This window comes from Theropithecus gelada, chromosome 9 (genome assembly GCF_003255815.1).
Source record: "Theropithecus gelada isolate Dixy chromosome 9, Tgel_1.0, whole genome shotgun sequence".
NCBI classification, from domain to species: Eukaryota; Metazoa; Chordata; class Mammalia; order Primates; family Cercopithecidae; genus Theropithecus; species Theropithecus gelada.
Genome location: NC_037677.1, coordinates 23,787,858 through 23,808,780, shown reverse-complemented (window position 1 = coordinate 23,808,780; position 20,923 = coordinate 23,787,858). Strand labels below are relative to the sequence as shown.

General features: G+C 37.9%; 1 protein-coding gene across 1 annotated transcript in view; it reads left to right on the top strand.

The window, feature by feature from the left end:
* Positions 1-20,923, top strand: part of MYO3A (myosin IIIA) — a 267,913-nt gene that overhangs the window by 62,137 nt on the left and 184,853 nt on the right. Inside the window, exons 5-7 of the mRNA XM_025396931.1 lie at positions 3,397-3,501; positions 4,068-4,167; positions 20,831-20,907. Of these exons, the coding sequence (XP_025252716.1) occupies positions 3,397-3,501; positions 4,068-4,167; positions 20,831-20,907 (282 nt within the window). The remainder of the gene's footprint in view (positions 1-3,396; positions 3,502-4,067; positions 4,168-20,830; positions 20,908-20,923) is intronic.

Genomic DNA, 20,923 nt, shown 5'->3' with positions numbered 1-20,923 from the left:
ACAACCCACATAGTGAGAGAAAATCTTCAAAATCTGTATATCTGATGAAGAACTAATATCCAGGATCTACAAAGAACTCAAACAAATCAGCAAGAAAAAAAAAAATCCCATCAAAAAGTGGGCTAAAGATGTGAATAGACAGTTCTCAAAAGAAGATACACAAGTGGTCAAAAAGCATATGAAAAAATACTCAACATCACTAATTATCAGAGAAATGCAAATCAAAACCACAATGTGAAACCACCTCACTCCTTCAAGAATGGCCATAATCAAAAACTCAAAAAATAATAGATGTTTGTGTGGAAGCAGTGAAAAGGGAACACTTTTACACTCCCATCAACACCAGTATGGAACCACTATGGAAAACAGTGTAGAGATTCCTTAAAGAACTAAAAGTATATCTACCATTTGATCCAGCAATCCCGCTACTAGGTATCTACCCAGAGGAAAAGAAATCATTATATGAAGAAGATACTTGTATACACATGTTCATAGCAGCACAATTTGCAATTGCAAAAACATGGAACCAGCCCAAATGCCCATCAATGAAGAGGTGGATAAAGAAAATGTGATATATATATATACACATATATATACATGTGTATATATATATGATTGAATAGTACTCAGCCATAAAAAGGAATGAAATAATGGCATTCACAGCAACCTGGATGGAATTGGAGACGATTATTCTACATTATTCTAAGTGAAGTAACTCAGGAATGGAAAACCAAACATCATGTGTTCTCACTCATATGTGGAGCTAAGCTATGAGGACACAAAGGCGTAAGAATGATACACTGGACATTGGGGACTCGGGGGAAAGTGTGGGTGGGTGGTGAGGGATAAAAGACAGCACATTGTGTACAGTGTACACAGCTCGGATGATAGGCACACCAAAATCTCAGAAATCACCACTAAAGAACTTATTCATGTGACCAAACACTACCTGTTCCCTAAAAACCTATTGAAATTTTAAAAAATTTAAATAAAAATAAAATAAGTAAAATAAATAGAATGGCTTTAACAAAACACCTCACAATGTCAAGTGCTGATGAAGATATGGAACAACTAGAACTCTGATACACTGCTAGAGGGGCTGCAGATGGTATAACCATAGCCACCATGGGAAACAGTCTGACTGATGCAGAGACAGTTAAATATGTAACCCATAGGTTTCAGCAGTTTCCTCTCTTTGTATTTACCCAAGAGAAATGAAAACTTATATTCACATCAAAATCTGCACGTGAATGTTCATAGCAGTTTCACTTATAATTGCCAAAAACAATTCAAATGCCTTTCAGTTTTATAAATGAATAAACAGTGGTTCATCCATTCAGTGGAATACTCAGCATTAAAAAAAAAGGAATTAAAAAACATTAAAACAGCATTTAGAAAAAGAATGTGCAACATAGATGAATCTGAAATGCATTATGCTAAGTCAAAGAAGCCAAATATTTACTCTTGTATTAACATGATAGTCAATTGCAGAAAGTACAGCCAAATAGAGGCCAGACTTTGGAGAAATAGGAAGATAAATTTAGTCTCCCTACAGTGCTTTCTAGAAGTTTAAAAAGCAGCCCTAAAACTTGTGTTTTTTTTTTTTTTTAACTTTTTTTTTTAGAGACAGTGTCTCACTCTGTCACCTAGATGGATGCAGTAGCTCATTGCAGCCTTGAACTCATAGGCTTGTGCAGTCCTGCCTCAGCCTACCAAATAGCTGAACCTCAGCTATGTGCCACTATGCCTGGCTAATTTTTATAAAAAATTATTTTAGAGACAGGGGTCTTCCTGTGTTGCCCAGGCTGGTCTCTAACTCCTAGCCTCAAGTGATCCTTTCACCTTGGCCTACTAAACGGCTGGATTACAGATGTGAGCCACTGCACCCAGCCAAACTTAGTTTTTTTGACTTTTTTTTTTTTTTTAATAAGCAGCTTGCAGTTTAAAAGATACAATTTCTTTTCAATCAATTGTGAGTACTTTTGTGAGCCAGTAGCACTAGGCCACAGTGGAGCCAGTCTGACCTTTTATTCTGCTTCCGGGGCAGCAACACTCTTTTGTTTATGCAGCTAAAAGGGTATTACCCTTCCTGATACATAAGAAAAATGCAAATCTTGAGTGCTAGGCTGCATATACTCCTGTATAACCTGAAAGAAGTTTTCTTTGAATGAAGAAAAACACCAATTATAAATGTGCCTCAGTTTTTTCATCTTTAACATGAAGATGATATTACCTACTTCAGACTGTGGTGAGGTTTAGAGATAATCATGTAAACAGATTAGAAATGTGCCTGGCACAAAGTAAGTATGCAATTCATCTTAACTATTATTATCTAATCCACAATGTACCAAAAGCGTTCAGGCTTCCAATAAAACCTAATCACCACATTAGAAAAATTGCATGAGAAAATTTATTCAGTTTTTCAATTTTCTTTCACCTTCTGACTTGGGTTAGAAGAGAGTCAGCGAAATGATGGTTTCTTTAGTTCCCAAGCAGGTGGGAAAGGAGGAGGCCCAGTATGTCAGGGTGATGGGCGGGGAAACCACAGACAGAAAGGAGCCCTGGGATGTTTGGCAAGGCTGAAGACAAAGGCTAAAGTATTAGGGATTGGAGGATCAAGGATTTGTGGGGTCAGTGCTTCACTGGGACGTTCTCTTGTTCCAGGGCCATTCATCTAGTTATCTTCCCTTTTCTGTTAATATTTGCTGCTAATATCAGTGTTTCTCTGTTCTGCAAACATACAGCTCTTTAGAAAGTTTTCTGTGGGATTTAATGTTACCTAACTTTGGAGAACTGAGATGTGGAGAACTCCCCTACCATGTTCCTTCCTCTTGTTTTTCTATGGGCGTTCTCCCTGTTTTGGGGGTGAGGAGGGGAAGGAGGATAGTAAAGTACGTATGGGTACATGATATTCTAGATAATTTTCTAAGGTATTATTTGTAATACTTACTGTAATAATAACGTATCCTGAAATTTTTTCAAATTTTTAAATTAATGTACATACAAAATAGTATATAACTGTGTTTTGAGATGACAATCTATTGCATTATTGATTACACTATCAGAAATCAATAATGCATTTAAGCCCTAGATCCTAAAATTTGAGAATGATTTGTAGAATCATAATTCTTATCCTTGAATTTGAAAATCAAGCCCAGTGCATCTCCAAATTATCTTCTAAAAATTAATTCATGTGAAAATTGTGTTCTAGGAATTAATTTTACACAAGTATAAGTTTATATATTCATTTTATTTATGAAACCAAAAAGATAATGGCATTAATCATTTGAAACAGAACATTGGAACACTTTTTAAAATGTTTTGGAAAACCTTTTCTAGAAGGAACATAAAATGTCACATGTATTTTAATAGCCATCTTAAAATATTCTTGTTTAGCTGTGCAATGGAGGATCAGTGACTGACCTTGTGAAAGGATTTCTGAAGAGGGGTGAAAGAATGAGTGAGCCTCTAATTGCCTATATTTTACATGAAGCACTAATGGTAAGGCAATTTAAATTGTTTGTGCATTAATTATGAGGCAGTTCCAGTTAAAAAAAATGTAGATCCTATTTTTAGAAAAATGTCACTAGTTATACTACATTAGTATTTATTGATGCAAGAATATGTGCAAAATGTTACATGTTCAGCATAGCTAATTCTTTTTTTCCACTACAAATCTACTCTCATTGTACCAACAGGATCCTGAATTCTGACCTCTTAAGTGTATTTCTGAGACTGTGATAGTGATGAAGGTAGAAAACTAATAATAGGGTTTTTTGGCCATTACCTTAAATAAGTATATGAAATAGTTTCTTCCATTGAAACTCACACATTTGTAATATGATATTTGCTAAGAACTAAGGAACATGCTTTGATTTTGTGAATTTTTATATGATTCAAACTGGAAATTATGTTCTTTGATGTAAGTAACTCAGTGTGAAACATTTGAGTGTCTGAATGTTAATTTTATTATGTGTTTCCTATTGATTTTGTACAAGTACATCATCTGAAAATTTTTGTTGTTTGATGCTTTTGTTAAGAGTCATTATATATTTCTCATCGGCTAGGGACTTCAACATTTGCATAACAACAAAACTATCCACAGAGATGTGAAGGGAAATAACATTCTCTTGACCACTGAAGGTGGAGTGAAACTAGTAGATTTTGGTAAGTTTTGTTTAAACTGCATGAGTTTTAACTGCATGATGAACTAGTATGGTATGATTTGATCTTTTTCAAATGACCTTCCTTTCTAGGTATTGAAAATAGAGGAAAAATCAGTAATATCTTATTGAGGTAAGAAGTGCAGAGATAATTTGGCAAATGAGAGATTCCCAGAATAAAGGGTGACTTCTTTCAAGTCAGCTAGTTTGTGCTCATATAACACCAGTGTAGTAACATGCGTAGTTGACCCTCTAAAACAGACAGCATCTCACATGATTACTCTAAGCCTATAATGACAATCTCATGGCTTCTACTAGTGATTGCTTTGCAAATGGCCATATATCCAAATCCAGGATTTTGAGATGTGAGGGGAAATTTTCATTATCATCTGGGAGTATTTCCTCCCTCCTAAGGAGAAAGAGGAAAAGATGGTCTCTTTCTTCCTCAGGACCCTTGCGTATCACATAGTGATGCCGGAAACTGCTACAGTTACCTGTGACTAAGATGCTCTGTCCTGAGCAGAAAGCCAACTCTGAGAAAGGCAGAGCTGAGACAGGGGAAGAATGGGGGTGTTTGATAACATAATTGAGCCACTAAGTCAATCAACTTTGGGGGCTGCCTTATCTCTGGACCTTTTGTTATGTGAGATAATAAATAAATAAATTTCCATGTTTACTAAACTTTCTTGTGAGAGTGGATGACAGTAATCCTGAAGATGTCTCAGTATCCTTCAGTCATTCTCCTTCCCTTTTGCACTGTAGTTGGGTAAGGTATCCCTCCTTGTGCTTCTGTAACCTGTGTATACTTCCATGTTTGCATGTATCATATAGAATTATAATTATACATTTGGTGTTTATAGATAAAGATACTTAGAAATATAGGTGGACAGACAGGGTCTTTGAGAAGTGGGACTCTGTCTTAGTCTATTTCGTAGACCTAATGCTTTGAGTATAGAAGTCCACTGAGTGTTAGTTGAATGAGTGAATCTTCTTTCATTTTGCATTTTGGAAACTAAAGCTCCGCAAGTTAATGGGTTAATTTTTAAAATTTCTTTAATATCCAAGTAATTTGGCTTAGCCCAGGAATGAATTTCAGAGCATCTAGAGAGGAATGGATGAATAGTGTATCCTCAAACATGCATGTGCATGTGCTTTGATTTTCTCACCTGTGCTTTTGAAAACTACTGAGCAGCAGTAAATTTGTGAATTCCTGATTAAAAACTGGGGTGCAGCTAGTCTTTGTTTCTGGTTGAATTCAGAGCCTTGAGCAATCTGTCTGGGTTAGTGTGTACTAACAAGGGCTTCTGCTTGAAATTACAACTCATTCTTCACTGCTCCAGAGGAGGGGCCATTATTCTCTCCAGAAATCATTTTGGCTATACTCTAAGACAGACTCAAATGGAGAACTTGCTATTTAACTTGGGATCTCACAATTCCCCTCCTCTAAAAAATCGATACAGTAAGCATAGCGTAGATTGAAAATTGTTAAAACAAGTGTCAATAAACAACTTTTTAGCTGTTAAAGAAAAATTTGGTAAACCAGAGGCTTTGCGAAATGTAAATTCCCATGATTTCCTCCAAAATAAACTAGATTAAAAACATATACTTAGATAACAAATAAGGCAACCTTTTATATGATTTTGTTGTTGTTTTTTTTGAGATGGAGTCTCACCTCTGTTGCCCAGGCTGGAGTGCAGTGGCGCGATCTTGGCTCACTGCAAGGTCCACCTCCCGGGTTCACACCATTCTCCTGCCTCAGCCTACCAAGTAGCTGGGACTACAGGTGCCTGCCACCACGCTTGGCTAATTTTTTTGTATTTCTTAGCAGAGACGGGGTTTCACTGTGCTAGCCAGGATGGTCTCGATCTCCTGTCCTCGTGGTCCACCCGCCTCGGCCTTCCCAAAGTGCTGGGATTACAGGCGTGAGCCACTGCACCCGGCCTTTATATGATATATTTTTAAAACATCATAAATTGGAGTAGTTAACAAAATGAGAGCTTTGATCTTACATTATTTGATTTATAGATTTTCGGCAATACTTTTTTTTTTTTTTTTTTTTTGAGACAGAGTCTCGCTCTGTGGCCCAGGCTGGAGTGCAGTGGCCAGATCTCAGCTCACTGCAAGCTCCGCCTCCCGGGTTCATGCCATTCTCCTGCCTCAGCCTCCCGAGTAGCTGGGACTACAGGCGCCCGCCACCTCGCCCGGCTAGTTTTTTGTATTTTTTAGTAGAGACGGGGTTTCACTGTGTCAGCCAGGATGGTCTCGATCTCCTGACCTCGTGATCCGCCTGTCTCGGCCTCCCAAAGTGCTGGGATTACAGGCTTGAGCCACCGCGCCCGGCCCATTTTCGGCAATACTTAGAAAAGAGGGCCAGTTGCTTATGAAATGCATTCCTGGTGTCTGACACCAAAATATTATTAATTACATATAAGATAGTGCTTATAATATTTCTATTCTCCACAGTAAGAGGACATGGATTCAGTTTGCCTATGGTGATTAGTAGGTTGCTGTGTGAATTAAAACCTGAGGATGGTAGGGGTGTAAGTTTATATTGAAACTTCTTGAGTGCAGAAAGAACAAGATGTGGTAAACCACAACCTGCAGAATCAAACTGAAAATCAATATCCTCATTTTATTTTTAAATCAAATTTTCAGAGAAAGCTACAGCTGGGAGTAAAGGATTTTAGAATCAATTTTATTTGAATCTATCACTTCATAATTATACTATCAGCTCATTATTGGGTACTGAAGATCTTAGATGACCGTCAGGCACCTCATACTCAGAATGTCCAAAATGGAGCTGTACCACCTCATCTGTCCCTAGAAATCTGCTACATATAAAGAGTTTCTTGTCTTAGAAAGTCGCCTGCCTCTACTCGTTGCACAAGATGAAAATCTTAAGCTCATCCTCGAGTCTTCCCTTATTTTCACCTCCCACTTATATAACTTAGTCATAAAACTTGTCTCTCTGTCAGATATCCCCAGATTCCATCTTTACTGTTCCTGCCCTAGTTCTAGCCCTCATCTCTTGCCTGGGCTCCTGCAGTTATACTTTACTGAACTCACTGCAACCTAATCTCCTTCTCTTCCTTCCACTCCTTTCTCCACATGGGGGATCCTTTCAAAAAACACATCTGATCCTGCCACTACCTTGTTCAGTATCCCCATCCCTTGGGGAAAGCTTTTCCTTCTGATCCTCCGTGCTGGCACACAGTAAACAAGTAATGAGTAATAACTTCTTTATATCTCTTGGTGCTAATTAGGTACCCTCTCTTCCTGTTACCTATTAGTCAGGTCGGCGTCTTTCACTACCTTAAATGCGCCATAATCTTTCCCAGTCAGAGCTCTTACACTTGTAACTTGGAAAGTACTTTGAAATTTATTGATATGCTTTTTCTTTTTTTCCTGCCTGATAACATGATCTTCACCCCAGTGTGCCTGAGGCATCACTCTGTTTGGCAGCGGGAAAATATTAACATTTATTCTAGAAGAAATGCAAATTGCAAAAAAAAAAAAAAATGACTGAGGTAACAGTTTTTAGCATTCAAAAATAGGAATTTATAGCAAGGCTATCTCTTGAGGAAAGCCTATCTCCTGAGGAGTGTCTGTCTAAATTGCTTTACCTTCTCTTTAGCATAGGGAGAGTGAGTTTTCAGGGATACACCATAGGGTTTTTCATAAGTGAGGATAGAAAGAAGGGAGAAACCTTTTCCAATTCTAGGGTCGTTGTGGAAAGATGAAACAAGGTGAGGCAGGGCAGTGAGATGAGTTTTTTCTTTTTCTTTTTTTGAAACAGAGTTTCACTCTGTTGCCCAGGCTGGAGTGTAGGAGATGAGCTTTTAAAAAGATGACGAGGGCAGGAAGGAGCTCTTACCTTCTGTATTAGTCCATTCTCACACTGCTATAACGAACTACCTGAGACTGGGTAACTTATAAAGAAAAGAGATTTAATTGACTCACAGTTCCACAAGCTGGGCACAAGGCATGGCTGGGGAGGCTTCGGGAAACTTACAATCATGGCAGGAGGGCAAAGACGAAGCCGGCACATCTTACCATGGTGGCAGGAGAGAGAGAGTGAGGGGGGAAGGGCTACACGCTTTTAAACAAGCACATCTCGTGAGAACTCATTATCACGACAACAGCAAGGGGAAGTCTGCCCCATGAACCAATCATCCCCTACCAGGTCCCTCCCTCAACACTGGAAATTACAATTTGATATGACGTTTGGGTGGGGACACAGAACCAAACCACATCACCCTCACACTTTCTACCGCTCTCACTCAGCATTCCTGAGGAAGCCACTCAGAATCTGCCGCATTCCTGTCTGGGGTGAGCCACATCATTGCTAACCTGTAGGGGCAGAGTGATCAGTAGGGGAAAGACTCAAGTTAGCTTCCCCCAAACCCTTAGCTTTAGTTTCCAGAAACCTGAAAGTAGTTGATAATCTAGCTGGAGAGTTTCTAGAGGGGGTTTTTCAGAAGTTAAGGGGGATGTACAGTGAGGCACTGAGCAGATCCCCTGGGCCGGCTCTGCTGTGTCTAAATGGGAGTCACAGGCAGACCTCAGAGTATTCTCAGCTCCAACTGGAGCAAACTGAGCGAATCTGCAGGAGGAGCCACAGGAAGCCCTGTCTGCATGAGAGGAACAGACCACAAGCTCCCTGGAGGCAGAGTATGGCCTGGGAGCCCAGTAGGGCACCTAGAGGCTAGGCAGACAAAAGCATATGGCCCTGGAAACTAGAGAGCCACCATGCCCAAGGACCCTCTCTTTTCTCCCTGACACAAGGTCTTATAAGAAGGAGGAGGGGCAGGCATGGTGGTTCATGCCTATAATCCCAGCACTTTGAAAAGGATGAGGCAGGAGGATTACTTGAGCCTAGGAGTTGGAGGCCAGGCTGGGCAATATAGCAAGACCCTATCTCTACAGAAGCTTATTTTAAAAAGTTAGTCAAGCATGGTCACATACATCTGTAACCCCAGCTATTCAGGAGGCTGAGGTGGGAGGATTGCTTGGGCCTGGGAGTTCGAGGCTGCAGTGAGCTGTGATTGCACCACTGCATTCTAGCCTGGGTGACAGAGTGAGACCCTTTCTGAGGAGGGATCTCATCTGAGAAATGGAGCAAACACTTTTATCCACGACAGATTGAACCCTATCTGAAAGGACTTAGAGATTTATTGAATTTAACTGAGCTTTATTTTTGTTCCAGTCAGTGGGCATGGGCTTGGGGAAAAGCCATAATAGTTATAGGCAAAATGAAGAAATTACAGTTTCTCTGTGTATCTAAGAGTAGCTTCTGAACTTTTTGACCAGTTACAAACATGATGCTTTCCCTGCATAGAAACTTTCCCTCCCCTCTGCCCTGTTATATATAAAGTTTTGGTGCCACAAAAGAAATAGCACTCAAATATAAAATTCTCTTTTTAATTCTCAGCAAGGCAAGGTTCTTCTATAGAAGGGTGCACTCTTACAGATGGAGCAGTGGTGAGCGCACACTTGGACAAGGGAGGGAAAGGGGTTCTTATCCCTGATGCATGTGGCCCCTGCTTCTGTGTCGTTCCCCTATTGGCTAGGGTTAGACCGCACAGGCAAAACCAATTCTGATTGGCTAACTTAAAGAGAGTGACAGGATGAGTAGTTTGGCAGGAAGAATGGTTATGACAGAGCAGGTAATGGGAATGACTCAGGGTGGAGTAGGTAATCGGAATGAGTCAGGGTGGAGCAGGTAATGGGAATGAGTCAGGGTGGAGTAGATAATCTGAATGAGTCAGGGTGGAGCAGGTAATCGAAAAAGATTGCTTTATGAAGAAGTTAAGTGTAAAAGTAGAAGGCAAGGAATTGAACATACTGACATATTGACTCTTTGAAAAGAAATTTAGAACTCATATCTAACAGCACCTAACTAACTTCTGCTTGCCCGAGTTTTCCCCAACACCCTGCACTTCATTTAGCTAACCAGTTGTCAGACTTTATTGTAATCATATTTTATTTGAGTGCTTTCTCTGCTAAGCTATAGATTTCTCTGTCTGGTCTATCACTTTGTCACTTTGTCCCTAGAACCAAGTATAGTGCTAACATTTTGAAAGTACTTAATAAATAAATGAATGAAGGAGAGGGAAGACTTGCCCTATAATTGTGTGACAATGAGAAAGTCACACAGAATCTGCAAGGGCATCAACCTGCGCATCTACAAGTGTGAAAAAGTCTCTACCTCCTAAGACTGGTTGCTGTGAAGAGTAAATGGGATGCCAGAGACAAACTACTTAGTATAATTACTGATACTTTGTCATTCAGAAAATCTGAACTGTTACCGTTATTATGAGATAATATTCCTACTTAGCCTATAGCTCAGTGCTGTACACATAGTAGGTGTTTAATAAATAGTTGCTAAATAATGAAAATCTGAGTTTCCAAAAGAAGTGCCTCTATGTTTCCCAAAAAGAAAACAATAACCCCCTGCTAGAATAAATTCAGTATTACCTTAAATATGAAGCTACCTCATTACACTAAAAGTAAGATTCAGTTTGCTAATGCTCGTTATGAATACGGCCTTTAAGAAAACCTTTTAGTTTTGTTAAGTGGAGTATTCTTTTACAAAACATCACCAGACACCTCAAAGAGCAAAATGACAAGTGAGGTTATAAATATTATTAATGAAATGTATTAGCCATCACTGGTATATGATCAATCAATAAATAATATGACTTCCCAGGAGATGCATCCCTTCAGGCAAGTGAACTAATGTCTGAAAAAAACAATCTTTATCTTGAATAGAAAATGAAAGAGACTAAATTTAAAGGACAGCCCTCAGTTCTCATTTCTGCGGATTTCTCTCTGGGGAACTTCATTTCTAATAGGATACTTAACATTTCAATACAAAAGTACAGAATGTACTTTTTGTGATTTATTTAGACCTCATTCTTATGACAGAATATTTTATGGTTTTAAATCTCTTATTACCCACATGCCCAATTTTAGACCAAATCCCCAATGCATAATGTAGGTCAAAGAGAAGTTGTGATTTGTTTATTAATAACCCACTTTTTAGCACCAAGTGAGGCAGTACACCCGAACTTAAAAACTATGAAGTGCCCTTCAATCCTTCCTTTCTTTCTGAATAATTTGGAACAAAAGCCATTAGGTGGGACAAGCAAGCGTGGGAGTCCAGGTGCAGCTCAGGAGGCAGTTTGGAGCCTGAGAGGGGTGAGGAAGGTGTCTGCTGGCAGGGAGTGTTGGGTCCTCAAGTGGGATGAGAAGTGCATCCATGTAGGGTGATGGGGATGACCCTGTATGGGGAAGAACTTCCTGTAGATGAAAAAGGCATCTGCATAGGGGTCAGGGTGAAAAGACTGGTTGCCTAAAGGAGGCCTGATACCATCGGGAGATATACTGAGGACAACGGGAGGCAGGTTTCTTACTGTTAGAGAAAAGAATTATGGTGGTGTTGGATTGGAATTGGAGGTATCAATGTGAACTTACCGTTTTAATATATATAAACAGATACAAACATAATCGTAATGTGAATGCGTGTGTGTATGTGTGTGTGTGTGTACATATTACCTAGCTAATTCTGCTAAGAGGGTGCATTAAGAGAGCACATCTAGCACCTAGCTTTTGGTTTTTAAATGTAATTCTCAACTAAAAGGAATCAAGGATTCTTGGAGAAAGGCTGATTTTAGGGCTCTGTGAGATGACCCTGGAACTTACTATGCCCTCCAAATAAGGAAATACTCAAATAATGATGGAGATGTATCAGAGGCACACAGAAGCCAACTTGAATCTATTCTTACTCTCTAGATCTGGGACAATTTGAGCACCAAAATACTAATATTGCTGGTAATGATGGTAATTCACTGAATGCAATAAAAATTCCATTAATCCATACTGCCATAAATACATACATAATTAAATGAATGGGGAGAAGGAAAAGCTTTTCCTTGCAGAAGAATGCTGATGAGTAAAGATAGAAGAAATTGTGTAATTTTAAAATTAATCATTTGGTAACTGTCTATGTAATAATTAATTCATCCAAAAATTTCAATGGCTGCTAAAACTAGTGGGTTAAGTTTTGATTAGAAATAGGGTAGCTTAATTGTTTCAAAATATCTCTCCACAAAATACTAATTAATTACAAAAGAAAGAGGGAAAGATTACAGGGGAGAAGACTGGCAGACACAACCATTAATCAAGTGCTCAAAGCAAACATAACTAGTAATGAGATGAATGCAAACCACACAGCACCTGAGAGGATGCAATGAGAAGACCTCAGCATCACTTCTGTGATGTGCGTGTCAAAAATAAAATCATGAGGGAAGATACAACAAACCCAAATTCAGGAACAGTCTGTAGAACAACTGGCCTGAAATCTTAAAAAAAAAAAAAAAATGTTAAGTTCATGAAATTCAAGAAAAGATTGAAGAACTCCTCCAGATTGAAGGAGATTAGAAACTTGACAACTAAAAGTAACACATAATCCTGGATTAGATCATTTTGTTATAAAGAACATGTTTAGGACAGTTGATAAAATCTGAATGGGCTCTATAGAATAGATGATAGAAGTGTATCAGCGTTAAAATTCCTGATTTTGAAGGTTGTGTACGGGAATATCCTTGTTTGTGGCAATTACAAACAAATATATAGGAGTGAAGGGGCATTATGTAGCCCACCTTACTCTCAGGTGTTTCAGGAAAAAAAGTACTTCATAGTTTTCTTGCCAACTTTTCTCTAAGGTTGAAATTATGTGTATGTGTGTATATATATAACATATATATGTAATACATGTTAGTTGAATGTTATGAATCTTGAAAATTTAAGAGCTAGTGCTTTATAGAGTGAAATGATACACTGAAAAAAAAAAACTAGAAGGAAAACCATTTTAAGAGTTGGCAGAGTTTTTTTTTTTTTTTAATAAGTGAACACATTATTTCCATTATGGTTTATTGGCAGAGTTTTTGAATGCTCATACCTATATAACACATTAATATATTACTCATCCAGAATATGTTTTTGTACTTCGAGGAGGTGACTTTTACCTTATTTGAAAGGCAAGGTCTTTATAATTATTATATAAACTTGAATCATGAATAAGTGGGCTCTTTATTTTAGAGCTTTATGATTCAAGCAGAACCTGTGGGCTCAAGAGTTCTAAAACTGACCATTTTTCAAAGTTGAATTAAACTGTTTAACATTGTAGATACTGGTGTATGTTTTAGTCAACAATCTTTTAGTTGTAAGGACTAGACGCCCCAACTAGCTCCCCCCAAAAAAAGGCCAAATACAAAAGGCAGTCTCACAAATGAGAGAGCAGGCCCAAGGGACTGGAACTGGGACAGGTAAGTGAAAGGCAAGAGCGGAGACTGCTTGCTTCCTCCTGCTCTTTCACTGGAGAAACAGTCTCTTCTCCCTGCTCCTCAGGTGCGGGTATGTAGAGCAACCTCTGGAGTTTTTATGTTGCTATCAAGTTCACTCAAAAACAGAAGCCTCAGCCTCCCTTGTTTGACCTCAACACAGCTGTGGACATTTTAGTAAGAGCTACCAAGTGTGCTTCTCTATGATGTGATAACTTAAGGTGAACCAAGAGGACTTTACTTATATTTTAAGAATGACTTCTTTGCTTCTCAGTTCTTCTCATTGTAAAACAAGTGTTTGGAACTAGACCTAAAATATCTTAGTCTGCAGCTCTAAAATTTTAATCTCTGAAGAACTTTAAGTTAATAGAAATTTTGGTGGGCTGGAGAGAGGACAATGGAGGAGGTAAATGGGGCAAAAAGGAAACAGAAAAATAAGACAAGGTATCAGTGATGATAGTGTACCATGAATGAGAAGTATGCTGTGTACTCTCTACAGCTAAGATCCAGTACTGGACATATGTACATATGTACATAGTCATCCAGGATTGAATCATGCAGACAGAGCTGGGTGCATAGTTCATATGTCCAAAGCCAAGAAGAATGCAGCAAACAGTGTGATGTTGAGATCTTTAAAGAAAGCCATTTAATTATCTTTATTATAAGATACAAACTAAGTCTTAAAGAAAGGAAAAGATCTAGAGCCAGGAAGACTGGAGAGAGGATGGACTTCGAAGAGAAATCACATGACTGTTTGGAAAGGTGATTGGAGTGAGCCAGTTACCTTGAGTTGCTGTAGAGACTCATTGAATGTTAAAGCTGGAAAGATGCTTCAATATCATTTGGTATATTAAGTACAGGAACATCAAAAGATTTTTTTATCCTTGTTATATGCAAAATGTCTGAATATGAATTTCTTGATGTGAAAGTATATAGCATCCATGAGATGACTAAGTAGGTTTTTTGTTTGTTTGTTTGTTTGTTTGTTTGTTTTGATGGAGTGTTGCTCTGTTGCCCAGGCTGGAGTGCAATGGTGTGATTTTGGCTCACTGCAACCTCTGCCTCCCAGGTTCAAGTGATTCTTCTGCCTCGGCCTCCCAAATAGCTGGGACTACAGGCACGTGCCACCAAGCGCAGCTAATTTTTGTATTTTTAGTAGAGACAGAGTTTCACCATATTGGCCAGGCTGGTCTTGAACTCCTGACCTCGCAATCCGCCTGCCTTGGCGTCCCAAAGTACTGGGATTACAGGCATGAGCCACCGCACCCCGCCAAGATTCCCTAAGTAGTTTTTAATCCAAAAGTAATAAAGAATCGTTTATTTATGCCAGTCCCCTAAATTAAACAATGAGAAAACAAGAGCCTACAGAAGGAAAATGACTTGCTGAAGGGCACACTTTAATATTCCATTTGCTAGAGATTTACAACGGTTTTGAAATATACTAACTGAAGAGTTTTGCATATATTTGTTAAATACTATTTAATTAAATAAGATTGTCAACTATAGCATTCTGTTTACTTTGTGGATTATTTTTGTTTTTGTTCTTGAGATAGCATCTCACTCTGTCACCCAGGTCAGAGTACAGTGATGCAGTCTTTCGGCTCACTGTAACCTCTGCCTCCCTGGCCCAAGGGTCTATTTTCATATTAAAGATGATTATTTCTGGCCCAGGGTAGTGGCTCACACTTGTAATGCCAGCACTTTGGGAGGCAGAGGTGTGTGAATCGCTTGAGCCAAGGAGTTCAAGAACAGCCTGGGCAACATGATGAAACCCTGTCTCTACTAAAAATACAAAATAAAAGTCAGCTGGGTGTGGTAGTGTGCACCTGTAGCGCCAATTACTCGGGAGACTGAGATGGAAGAATAACCTGAACTCAGGAAATCGAGGATACAGTGAACTGTGATTGCACCACTGCAGTCTAGCCTGGGCGATGGAAGTGAGACCACGTGTAAAAAAATTTTTAAAAAAAGAAAAGATGATGATTTATATACTTAGTTTACATTATTTAAATAAAAACCATTTCGACAAACTAGAAAACGTAGAGGAAATGGACACATTCCTATAAGCATACAACCCACCTAGATTAAATCGGGAAGAAATGGAAACCTTAAACAAACCAGTAACAAACAGCAAGATTGAACTAGTAATTTTAAAACCGTCAACAAAAAAAGTCCAGGACCAGACGTATTCACTGAATTCTATCAGACATTCAAAGAAGAATTGATACAAATCCCACTGAAACTATTCCAAAAGACTGAGAAAGAAGGAATCCTCCCTAAATTATTCTATGAAGCTAGTATCGCCCTGATACCAAAAGCTGGAAAGGACACAACTACAGACCAATTTCCCTAATGAACATTGATACAAAAATCCTCAACCAAATACTAGCTAACTGAATCCAACAGCACATCAAGAAGGTAATTCATCATAAGCAAGTGGTTTTCATCCCAGGGATGCAGGGATAGTTTAACATATACAAGTCAATAACTGTAATGAATCACATAAACAGAATTAAAACCCAGAACCATATGATCATCTCAATAGATGCAGAAAAAGTATTTAACAAAATCCATCATCCCTTTATGATAAAAACTCTCAACAAACTAGGCATGTAAGGCACCTATCTCAAAATAGTAAAAGCCATCTATGACAAACACACAGCCACCATCATACTGAATGGGGAAAAGTTGAAACCTTTCCCCCTGAACAGGAACAAGACAAGTATGCCCACTTTCACTATCCCTATTCAACATAGTTCTGGAAGTGCAGAGCAATTAAGCAAGAGAAAGAAATAAAGGGCATCCAAATGGGAAAAGAGGAAGTCCAACTTGGCTGTTTGTAGATAATATGATTGTATACCTAGAAAATCCTAAAGACTCCTCCAAAAAACTTAGATTTGATAAATTAATTCAGTCGTCTTAGGTTACAAAGTCAATGTACACAAATCAGTAGCCCTGCTACACCAAAATGACCAAGCTGAGAATCAAATTGAGGACTCAGTCCATTTACAATAGCTGCAAACAAAATAAAAATACTCAGGAATATACTTAACTAAACAGGTGAAAGATCTCTACAAGGAGAACTACAAAACACTGCCAAAAGAAATCATAGGTGACACAAACAAATGGAAATGCATCTCATGCTCATGGATTGGAAGAATCAATATTGTCAGAAGGACCATACTGCCTGAAACAATCTACAGATTCAGTGCTATTCCCATCAAAATATCAATATTATTTTTCACAGAATTAGAAAAAATGATTCTAAAATTAATATGGAACCCAAAAGAGCCCAAATAGCCAAAGCAATCCTAAGCAAAAAACAAAACAATACCAAAAAAACTGAACAAAAACAAAAAAACAAATCAGGATGCATCACATTACTGGGCTTCAAATTATACTACAAGGCTGTAATTACCAAAACAGCATGGTACAGATATGAAAGTATGCACATAGACCAATGGAACAGAATAGAGAACTCAGAAACAAAGCCAAATACATACAGCCAACTGATCTTTGACAAAGCATACAAAAACATAAATTGGGAAATAGATACCCTATTTAATAAATGGTGCTGGCAAAACTGGCGAGCCACATGTAGAAGAATAAAACCAGAACTCTATCTCTCACCTTATACAAAAAGCAACTCATGATGGATCAAAGACTTAAATATAACACCTGAACCTATTAAAAATTCTAGGAGACAACATTGGAAAAACTTTTCTAGACATCGGCCTAGGCAAAGAATTCATGACTAAGACCCCAAAAGCAAATGCAACAACAACAAAAATAAATAAATGGGATCTAATTAACTAAAATTCTTCTGCACAGCAGAATAAATAATCAGCAGAATAAACAGACAAACCAAAGAATGGGAGGCAATATTTGCAATCTATGCATCCAACAAAGGATTAATATCCTGAATCTACGAGGAGCTCAAATCACCAAGAAAAATAAAATAAGTCCATTAAAAAGTGGGCAAAGGACATGAATAGACATTTCTCAAAAGAAAATATATGAAGACCAACAAACATATGAAAAACTGTTCAACATCATTAATCATCAGGGAAATGCAAATTAAAACCACAATGAGATATACCACCATAATCCTGCAAGAATGGCCATTACTAAAAAGTCTGAATACAATAGATGTTGGCAGGGATATGGGGAAAAGGGAATACTTATACACTGCTGGTGAAAGTGTAAATTAGTACAACTTCTATGAAAAATAGTATGGAGATTCCTTAAAGAGCTATTAATAAAAGTAGATCTACCATTTGATCCAGCAATCCCACTACTGGATATCTACCCAAAGGAGAAGAAGTCATTATATGAAAAAGACACTTGTACTTGTTTGTTTATAGCAGCATAATTCACAATTTCAAAGATGTGGTACCAACCTAAATGCCCATCAGCTAATGAATGTATAAAGAAAATGTTCCATGTATACACCATGGAATACTACTCAGCCATTAAAAGGAATAAAATAACATCTTTTGCAACAACTTGGATGGAGCTGGAGGCCATTATGCTAAGTGAAGTACCACAGGAGTGGAGAACCAAAAACCAAATATTCTCACTTATAAGTGGGAGCTAAGCTATGAGTATGCAATAGACTTTAGAGACTCAGAAGAGAGTGAGCAGAAGCGGGGCTAGGGATAAGAAAACTGCACCTTAGGTACAACGTACACTACTTGGGTAATGGGTGCACTAAAATCTCAGAATTTACCACTATATAATTCATTCATGTATCAAATAAACACTTGTACATCAAAAGTTATTGAAATAAAAAGAAAATAAAAAATAAAAGCTATTTTAAACCGAGAGTTGTCTAACCAATGTGGAAGTCTTACGCCTTTTAAAAATGTCAACTGTAGAAATGGGTTTTAAACTTCATATAACTTTCAGAAATGGGAGCGCAAAACTTTTGCTTGTTACTACACATCAATATAAAAGCCTTGTTTAACTTTAAAAAATCCACCAATTTAAATATTAATCTGATTTCAAAATATTAATCTGATTTCAAAAACACCTTCACAGAAATATCCAGAATATAGTCTTACCAAATACCATTTGACTTATGCAATAGGAAATGGTTTTGCCGTACAGCCATGGAACAGTCTAGGAAGCATTGTTGGATGACCTAAAATAGCCATGGCCCTCCCAAGTTGACACATAAAATTAACTATCACAGTGTCTTAACCTCATCAGCAAAATAATAATATTAGATGGTATAATACAATTTATGACCCCTTTATGTTAACAAAATTCTGTATTTTTATAGTTTCAGTTCTCATTCCTACAGTATTTTGTTATTAACAATGACAAAAACATATGCTTTTCTCCCTGCTCTATTGAGATGTCAAAGGTTATAGCAAATTGAATTCCCAGAAGTTGTCTGGTCTGTTTGAGCCACGATGGAAAACACATATTTGATGTTTCTGCTGTCTTTCTAAGACCCTAAGAGTTTTCTTAACTACAAGAATAAAGCCTGCATGTTTCTCTCCCTAGAAATAGCATTTATGCAATAGGGAATGGAGTTGCTGTATAGCCATGGAATAGCCCAGGAAGCCTTGTTGGACAGAACTAAAATAGCCTGAAAATTCCCTAGCAAAGCAAAAGACTGAAGAAGCATTAACATAAACCCTAACCTCTATAATGTTCCTGTGGCTTTGACTTTTAATAGATTATTGCTCTTTCTATTAGCCTGTTTTCTGTTCAGCCTTTGTCCTTTTTGACCTCTTTTTCCTTTCTGTATCTTCTCATTATCCCAGCACTCTGCCTGGAATTTTCCACACATCAGCAGCTTCTCTCTTGAGTTGATTATGTAACTGTTTATCTTGGTGACTTATTCCTTTAGTTACTCTCTAGACAAGATGATTTTCCTAATCTTCTTTACTTCCTTGGGCTCCTTAACCTATACTTTGGATCCCTGTTGCCTTTAAATGCAATTTATGTCAATCATTTTAATAGAATTTTGCATTTTTCTGTCTTAGCTATTTTTCTTGTGGGAATTTACACTAAGTAAAAATGTCATTTGTCCTCAGGAGAGTGACTTTTCTTTCCAGCTTAAGTTTACTAACCTGAAAATGAGCAAGTTAGAATTTATGACCATTAAGTTATCTTCTAGCTATGAAGCTAGTTGATTGTGTTAGTTAAGTGATCTTGAAGTTTAACAGGCATTGCATAGCAATCAAAAAACATGAAATTTAGTAAATTTCTTCCTCTGTCACTTGTTCATAGTTGGGCATGTGTCCTGTTTCTGATGTTACACTCCTCACTCTTCTGCCCGAGTATATTTCCAACACTGAAACACCCATTTGCTTGCATATGGCCTTTGAATTTCATGGTAAAAGTCAAATGCCATCTTGGAGAAATAAAATATATCTCCATTTTAAATCTTCATTAGTACCTCTCCTCTATTTGGCTTATAAGATAAGCAACCAAAGCCTAAAATGAATATGACTTTGGGGAGGCACTTTCCAAAGCAGGGAAATCAGGTAGAGAAAGCCCATGATTTGGGTTTAACCCATCAAGTCCACAGCAAGGTGAAGGGTAGGAGCTCTGTACAGTCAGATAACCAGAGGAGCAGGAGTGTGAAAATCGAGAAAAGAAACTGTACTCCTAATTCTCTTGAAGGTCAGTGAGGAGGGTATCTAACAAGGTGGAATTAATGGAATGACATGAATGAAATATTTGATTATACCTCTTTATTGTAGCCCTTCAGTCTGTAATCTCTCTAAAGGAAGAGAACTCGTTCTGTTAATGATGTTAGTTTAAATAGATATAGTTAATTTGAAACTTCCAGTCAGATAAGGTGTGATTTGTCCAGGGTTAGTAGATGGAAAATAATTTTATGAAGATTCACAAGTGACCTACTATGTGCATAACACCATATAGGACATTCTCAAACTTGCTGGAATTTGTTAGTGGGCAGGGACAGGAAGAGGGCAGGGAGGAAGCATGCCATTCAAATAACAATTACATGCCAAAATATGTAAAATTGTTTACAATGTAGAAGATAGAAAGAAATAGGGATCAGTATCATTAGAGCAAATTAAAAGCCAGCATGGGGGAATTAAGACTTGAAATGGGGCTTTAGGAAGGAGCAGGATTTGGAGTTGAGAAAGAGAAAATAGGAGGACCATTCTGCTTTTTGGCTCTGCAGAAATCCTGATTTAGGATCCTTTAACGTGACGTTAGGGCCAGTGGCAGCTTTGAGGAAATAGAATTTTAATATTAGTTTGCAAAAAAGACTGTAGCAATTGAAATCTCTTTATATGAGTAATTAATGGAAAAAGTACATCTTGTCTCTTCCTCTAGGTGTGTCTGCACAGCTTACCAGTACCCGGCACCGTCGGAACACATCCGTAGGAACACCGTTTTGGATGGCTCCTGAGGTCAGATAGAGTTTTG